The sequence below is a fragment of the Rhagoletis zephyria genome, unplaced genomic scaffold (assembly GCF_001687245.7).
Source record: "Rhagoletis zephyria isolate East Lansing unplaced genomic scaffold, Rhagoletis_zephyria_1.1 Rzeph_scaffold_00607, whole genome shotgun sequence".
Lineage (NCBI taxonomy): Eukaryota > Metazoa > Arthropoda > Insecta > Diptera > Tephritidae > Rhagoletis > Rhagoletis zephyria.
The window spans coordinates 190,503-199,246 of NW_016157691.1; the positions used below are offsets into that span (position 1 = coordinate 190,503).

The 8,744-nt window shown below is 42.0% G+C and overlaps 1 protein-coding gene across 1 annotated transcript in view; it reads left to right on the forward strand.

Annotated features, from left to right (window-relative positions):
* The window catches only part of Tbh (Tyramine beta hydroxylase), a 103,389-nt gene extending 96,332 nt beyond the window's left edge, over positions 1-7,057 (forward strand). Inside the window, exon 8 of the mRNA XM_017613077.1 lies at positions 5,873-7,057. Within this exon, the coding sequence (XP_017468566.1) occupies positions 5,873-6,173 (301 nt within the window). The 3' untranslated portion in view covers positions 6,174-7,057. The remainder of the gene's footprint in view (positions 1-5,872) is intronic.
* Positions 7,058-8,744: the final 1,687 nt, after the last annotated feature.

Below are 8,744 nucleotides of genomic sequence, written 5' to 3' on the forward strand. Positions count from 1 at the left end.
TTGGGTTGCGCCGCCTACAATGTGCTCCGTAAAGATCGCGAGCGAGATAATGGTGGCGGACTAGCGTTCATCTTACACCACACAGTGCAGTATCGGCTTATCGAAGAAGACATCGACCCGAGGGACACCACCCTAGAATGTCAGGGCATATACGTCCGGTCAGGCGATATCGAGCTCGAAATATTCAACGTTTATGTACCCCATGTCACCTGCTGTCCGGCAGGATATCACCCTGACATAGGTGCGCTACTCAGAGGTGAAAACCGAATGGTAGTAGGTGACTTCAACGCGCACCATGATCTATGGCACTCAAGCCTGGCCAATGATCGTAGGGGAAACCTTTTGGCTGAGCAGATAGACGATTCGACATTCTGCACCATGAACGACGACGCCCCCACCAGGATTATGGGTAGCTGCAGCAGCTCGCCAGACCTAACAATTGCTAGCGCTGGTTTGATCAATAGCATCTCATGGCGACCGATGCTAACACTAGCATCAGACCATCTACCCATAGTCATCTCGATCAATAAGCCCACCGACTTTGCTCCCGCGGACCACCGAACCTATACCAACTTTAACAAAGCTGATTGGGACGGTTTCGCGGAAGTCACCGAGAGCAGCTTCGCCGCCCTTCCCACACCCACAAACATACACACTGGCGAACGCCAGTTCCGCAGGGTAGTCACTGCCGCAGCGGCTCGCTTCATCCCGTCCGGACGCATCGCGGAAGTCCGCCCAAATTTCCCGGCCGAATCAGCTGTACTAGCAAACGAGCGTGACCACCTACGCCAGGTCGACCCCGGGGACCCCCGTCTGAGGGACCTTAACTTGGAGATTCGGCAACTGGTAAATCAGCATAAGCGGAAAAAGTGGGAGGAGCACTTGAAGGCCTGTAATTCACATCTGGTGTTAGTAAGCTCTGGTCAACCGTGAGGTCCCTGTCCAACCCAACGAAGCGTGATGACAGAGTGGAAATCTCTTTCGAAGGTCGCGCTTCGTCGGGCCCGAAGAAATGCGCAGCCTACTTTAGTAGGCAATTTACACTGCACCCTTCGGTAGACAAGGCCAAACGTCGAGTGACCAGGAGACTGCACAAGCTGCCAAAAAACAGTGCACCACTTGTTTTCACCAGCTGTGAAGTGAAGGGGGCCATCGGGAAGGCGAAAGCCATTGGACCCGACGGAATCTGCATGCTGATGCTAAAACATTTAGGGCCTAAGGGAGTAGCTTACCTTACGGAGGTCCTCAACCTGTCCATGGCCACTCTCATCATTCCTGATGTGTGGAAATCAGGGAGAGTGGTCCCACTGCTGAAACCGGGGAAGCCCGCCAACAAAGGAGACTTATCGCCCGATAACGCTCCTTTCCCCGGTCGCGAAGACGCTTGAGGCCCTACTACTCCCATACTTCACTTGCCACCTGACCCCAGCTAAGCACCAGCACGGATTCCGTAAAGTGCACAGCACAACAACAGCACTTAACTCCATAAACACACAAATAACTCGTGGCCTAAATCGAAACCGCCCCTGTGAGAGAACGGTCCTAGTAGCGCTGGACTTGTCAAAGGCGTTTGACACCGTCTGTCATTCCACGCTACTAGAAGACATCGAGGCCTCCTCACTCCCACAGGGACTGAAGCGATGGTCGGCGAATTATATGAGTGGTCGACAGTCGTCAGTAATCTTCCGAGATCAAACCTCGAAACCAAGAAGGATTAAACAAGGGGTTCCACAAGGTGGTGTTCTCTCCCCCTTACTATTTAACTTCTACATCTCGAAACTTCCTCAACCACCTGAGGGAGTTTCCCTGATCTCAACGCTGACGATTGCTCGATTTTGGCGTCCGGGAATGGAATTGATGACCTCTGCTCAAAAGTGAACGACTATCTCTCCAGCCTTTCTCGCTTCTTCACTGCAAGGAGCCTAACACTCTCCCCAACGAAATCAACGGCGACCCTCTTCACCACCTGGACGAAGGAGGTCAGACTAGAGTTGGGTATACACGTCGACGGCACACCAATACCGACTGTAAACAACCCAAAAATCTTAGGAGTCACCTTCGATAGCCTGCTTTCCTTCTCCACGCACACAACCGCAATTGTCAACAAAGTACCGAGCCGCAACAAGGTCCTCAAGTCGCTCGCCGGCAGCACTTGGGGCAAAGACAAAGAAACGTTGCTGGCAACATACAAGGCAATTGGCCGGCCGGTTCTAAACTATGCTGCGCCAGTTTGGACGCCGGGGACTAGTTGGACGCAGTGGACGAAGCTACAGACTTGTCAGAACGCCGCACTCCGGACAGCGACTGGGTGCCTTCTGATGACGCCTGAGCACCACCTGCACAGCGAGGCCCAAGTGCTCCCCGTCATGGAACACAACAAAATGCTCTGTAAGCAATTTCTGGTGGGGTGTCACAGAAGTGAACACCCTAACAGACTGTTGCTTCAGGAGGAGCCTCCGCCCAGGCACGTCATGGGGCCCCTATTCGTGTACAAGGACGCAGTCCAACAGTACATAGACCAACCTTTGGACCCGACGACATACAGACAAGCCATAAACGACATTCATAGAGAGTCAGTTACCAACTACCTCGACTCTCGACCTATGAATGCCGTAATACGAGCCCAATCACCACCTGTGGAAGAGACGGAGCTTCAACTGCCACGAGAGACCCGCGTTACCCTGGCTCAATTACGGTCTGGATACTGTAGCCGCCTTAACAGCTACCTGTCCAGACTCGACCCCAATATCCCCAATGAGTGCCCGGCATGTGGAGAGTCCCCCCACGACACCAACCACCTCTTTACATGCCAGCTCAATCCGACTCAACTAACACCCCTCTCCCTCTGGTCCGAACCCATTGAAACAGCTCGTTTCCTGGGCCTCCCGTTAGTTGAGCTCGACGACAATGATTGAACGTAGACCCGAAAATGGCTGGGCTTAGTAGTGCCGCTACAACAACAACAACAACAACGAGACCAAAAACTTGGCAATTTCCTTCTACGACAACCGCACGCCAAGAACGCTCGAAGCGTATCTGCCGTCTATTTGGTTCTTCATTCTTTGATCAGGGGACACCCAAGTAGCTTTGTGGATATTTTGCTGCTGTCGGGTGCCGCGGCGAAGACGATCAGCCTCTCTCCGTTGTCAGAGGTGTTGTCATGAAGGCTGAACTTTTTGACTGTTGGAACAAATACATTTACCTTCTTCGCCCACCCTGGCGTTAATGTCAAGAAGCACGATTTTAACATCGGGACAGGGGCAGCGCTCATACGTTTCTCCTAGGCGCTCATAGAAACACTCCTCATTCTCATTGTCCTTCTCTTCTGTCCGTATGCACACACAAATTAGGCTGATCTCAATGCCTCCCACAGGGACCTACAGGCGATACAATATGAAATACACCGCTTATAACAAGCACGAAGACCAACTCGGCAATCCAATTTATGAGTTTTTGATCCTCGCCAAAGTACAGTTGACGTTAAGCACAAACTTCAGCTTCATCCAAATTCTCGCCGTTTGATCAAATGAGTCTTTAGATAAAGTTAAGTCTTGGAAGGTTGGAAGGTGCAATAATAACTGTCCATTATAATTACAACGATGTATGTTGCAAAATCGCGATTCTCCAGCTTAGAACAGAAACTGCCATATTCGCGTTGGTGACGGAATATGGAATAACGAACTGTATAATGACATGACAGTCTTAAACGCATTAATATACATTAATTTGTGGCTCATAAAATGTTAGTATAATAAAGTGCAAGTTTCAATTGCTTTAATTTTTAATATTTTTTCTTTGGCTGACTTGCGCTTTGTTATACTAAAATTGTATGAGCTATAAAACTACATACCGAAAAAGATTCTTAATGTTTTATTTCCATAGTGGGGGAAAACTCTATGCGTATCGGTTTATCGATGTACGCCCAAAGAACGTAGGTAACAAGAAGGGACAGCTCTTTATAATTGCAGCGAAAGTGCGCAACAGGAGTGTGCCTTCCCTTTTTCCCTAGTGCGTTTTTTGATTGGATGAAAAGATAAGGCACGCTCCTGTTGTGCACTTTCACCACAATTATAACGAGTTGTCTCTTCTTGTTATCTACGTTCTTTGGTACGCCCTCCGATGAATCGACAAATATCGATGTAAGTTTCGATGCATCGATGCGAGGAAAAACATCGATGTATTTTTGCCACTATCATCCCTAGAGCAAATCCAATTTTTGGCAGCAAATGTCAGTTACGCGGTTTTGTACTTTAAACGACGATAACCTTTTAGTCTGACATGAGAGGATAGTCTTTCCCAGGAAAGGACTATATATGTAGGCTTTTTAATGCGTTTACAACGATGGAAAAAGCGATTTAGATGTTTTTACTCTCATAGCAAGTCTTTAAAATCACTTGGATCAAATTGACGTTTTTTTGTGATACTGTCTGTATTTAAGTACATGTCGCTCATTTACTTCAATACTAGCCGAGTAAAATCAGACCTTTTCTGAAAAAAAAATGTAACAGTGATTTTATGATGCAGTTTACTTCTATTTGACACGTAGACCATGGATCCAGTCTTGCCCCTAAATTTCATATGGAAACATTCCGCCATTTTGGATTGTAGGTTTTTTGGTTTTTTTTTCAATTTACAAGGTTAAACTAGATGCGCTTAAAATTTTACAATCAAGATCTCTGATTACGAGTCTGAAATCAGATCAGATTTTTACTAACATGTTACTCATACGCCAGGTACGTACGAGTGATTTAAATTTTTTTCATAATAAATGGTAGATCCAATTTGGATCCACCATTTGAATTTTAAAATCCCATTTCAGATTTGTAATTAGAAACCCCCGTCCAAAATGTCTCAAACAAATCGGATCGATTTAAATTTTTGTCTGCCATATTGGGTCCACCATTTTGAATTTTTCCAACCTGACCTCATATTCGCAATAAGCGGCCCAAAAACCCCAGAGGAAAGCGTTTCAAGCGGACCGAATCAATTTTAAATTTTTAGCCGCCAAATTGGATTCGCAATCATGCTCTGGGTTCGTAATCAGCAACCTCAAAAATATAAGAACCTGCTGTTACTTTTTCTTTTTTAGTGTTGGGTTCTCCGGTGGCACGAAAGTTGTAAAGCAAAATCTAATTTACGATTAGTTTAGACACCATATTTGAGACGCCATGTTGAATTTTTGAAAAGGCCACACTGTTTTTAATGAAGTTCTCTACAACCTTAGAGTTTCAATATTATATGTATTTCCAACAGAAATTGTCGAAAAATGGCGAAGATCGTGACAATGTAAAATTTTTTCGCAGTTTTTGCTTATTATTTACAATAAAAAATGTTTTTTTAACCTTCTATATAACAAATGTGGGAAATTAAATTCTCTACAAATGTGTATTAAACCATTTAATACGAAAAATGCAATATAAGCCTGCAAATCGCAAAAAAAAACAAAAAAAACTAAAATCCAAGATGGCGGAATGTTTCCAAATGAAATTTAGGGGAAAGACTGGATCCATGATCTACGTGTCAAATAGAAGTAAACTGCATCAAAAAATCTCTGTTACAAATTTCTTTTTGTTTTTCGTGCCAAATTTATCTAATTTTACTCAATACTCAAAAAACCAAAAATTCGAAAAAAAATCCTGCAATGCGACCGGAATCCGTCACAAATTTTACTATTTGGTATGTATAGTGATCTCCCCTCTACGATAATTCTAAGAGGTTGCGCATGAGGCAAGGTAATAAGATATTATACGCCATTTAAGTATTATGCAAACTAGGATTCTTTAAAGACGTAGTTATATTTCTGCTTTCCATTACCCAACCACAATTTCCCAGGCACCAATACATGATTTTCAATATGCCCCTTTCATTTCAGAAAAGAGCATCAGCGTGACATAAGATTGAATGGTGGACGTTCGAAGAATTATCACAGTATAAAATGGACTCAACCGCGTGTGGATCAATTATATACGATGTACACTCAGGAACCGCTGAGTATGCAATGCAACAAATCGGACGGTTATCGATTTGATGGATACAATTGGGAGGGAGCACCAGTGACACCTGTGGAAATTAAGATCCCCATGCATGGCAAATTCTGTCCAAACTATAACCCACTGTGGTTAAAACCCCTCGAAATAGGCGCTTGCGACTTACTTGGGGAATGTATATATTAAAACAGAACAACAGAGAAAGGGAAAAATCTGGATGCACAAAAGTTTCTTGTAGTTTTAAGATCTGTACATATATGCGACATTAGAAAGCTCCTTTGCGTAATTCAATCCCGATTTGTAAAGGAAGTGTTTTGTGTAGAAAAAATTGAGTGCGTCGAAGTCTTTTAAATAAAATGAGAGGTGCATCTGCCCTAAAAGCTTTATGAAATAACGGAAATTCTTAGACTAAATATTTAAGCGAACTACTTGAAGATCGTAATTAATATGGTAATTTCAAAATTTTAATCAAAACCAGTCAGAAAAGTACACAAAGTCTTTTTGGAGCTTAGCCAAAGAAATTTTTCATATAAAAATGCCTTCACAAACTGTTAAGGAAACTTTTTAAAGATATTTTTATATGAATATTCGAGGTCCTTAAGTTTAAACAAGGGTTGCCACAGAGTAAGGGAAATAGCGAAAGTCATTGTCGCTTTGTGAATGTTAATGGCATTTCGTTATTTGGAATGAAAAATATCCAAAGGTATATAGATAAGAAAACTTTCAAAACAAATAGTACGCACATATGTATGTAGATATTTGTGGATGTATTTATGTCTTTACGTAATGAGTTCACATTAAAACTCCTGTCCTCAGAAGCATGGTCTTCATAAGAATTGGATTGTAGGTAAAAAACGACCATTGTATTAAGAAATATTCAGGAATAGTGTTCGGAATTGCTGAATTTATGCTGAACCTAAATCAAACATAAAATATTTACACATACATACGTATAATTGTCCGATTTATTGAATATTGATGTACGCCCATAAGTGTCTGGTCCCAACCGGGGTACCGAAATTGCGCATATGGAAACTATGCATGTAGACATTATTTCGGTTTCAACTGAAACTGCATGTATGTATGCTTTATTTCGGTTTTTGCCATATGCATTATTTCGGTTTTTAACCGAAACTGTGCATGTATGCATTACTTCGTTTTTTTTCATATGCATTATTTCACTTTTAAAACGAAAGTATGCATATGCATAATTTCGGCATTTCTCATATGCATTATTTCGGTTTTCAACCGAAACTGTGCGTGCATGCATTATTTCTGTTTTCAACCGAAACTCCGCATGTATGCATACCTTCGTCTTTCACATATGCATTATTTCGGTTTTGAGCCAAAATTGTGCATGCATGCATTATTTCGGTTTTTGTTATATGCATTATTTCGGTTTTCTAACGAAAGTGTGCATATGGATAATTTCGTTTTTTCTAATATGAATTATTTACTTCTACTTAGTAAGGGTTTTAATCCCTAAGCGCGGCTGAAAGCCGCCTACGCAGAGAAAAGTTCNAGCTTTTAATCCCTAAGCGCGGCCGAAAGCCTCCTACGCAGAAAAAAGTTCTGCGCAAAAATACTTCCGCCCTTCTTTTTCGGCAACACAGAAAGGAAATTCTACTTAGTAAGGGTTATAATCCCTAAGCGCGGCCGAAGGCCGCCTACGCAGAAAGAAGTTCGTTTTCATGTTTGCACTATTTCGGTTTATGTCATATGCATTATTTCGGTTTTGAGTCGAAACTGTGCATGTATGCATTAATTCGGTTTTTGTCATATGCATTACTTCGGTTTTGAACCGAAACTCTGCATGTATGCATTACATCGTTTTTCTCATATGCGTTATTTCGGTTTTCAAACGAAGAGTGCATATGCATAATTTCGACTTTTCTAATATGCATTATTTCGGTTTTCAACCGAAACTGTGCATATATGCATTATTTCTGTTTTTTCGCATGCATTTTTCTGTTTTTTTCATATGCATTATTTCGTATGCACAGTTTCCATATGCACAATTTCAGGGTGCCGTCCCAACCTTATGTTTTCCCACAGCAACCACTAACATAAAACATTAAAGACGTGTTTAGAAAACACAACCAAATAACTATAAATGCCTGCATACATACATACATATGTATGAACCCAGCAAAAAATAGCGAATCGCTCCTACATAGTGGTAACATGTTCTAGAACGAATTACCCTATAATGTCTTTTAATTTTTTCGCCTCTTTTATGTATTGCCGGTAATGCAAAATAGAATGTCCTTCATTGTTTTATTTATTCCGCTGCTTTGATTTGTTACTGGGAAAGCAAAGTAGAATGATTTACGTAGTCATCTAAAAACAAGTAAGAAAGTCTAAGTTCGGGCGGAGCCGAACATTAAATACCCGGCGCAGGTATTAAATATATGTTTTTCACCTTTCCGAAAGCTACCGCTACATGGTAAACCGGGGTGTATCCATTTTGAGTAAATTATTGTCCTTAAATTTCGAAATATTGAAGTTTCAAGCATTTCTGAAATTTACTACCGAGATACATATATGTGATCATAAGTGGGCGGTGCCACGCCCATTTTTCAAAATTTTCTCTTAAGCGTATTTCTTGGTAGAGAATTGTTGCAATCATCAATTTTGAATAAATTAGCTTTAATATTTACTGATTTATCGAAGATTTCGTATTTCTCTAAATTACCGTTATATGGGATGTGGGCGTGGTTATTGTCCGATTTTAAAAATTTTCGGCCATTTGGTATG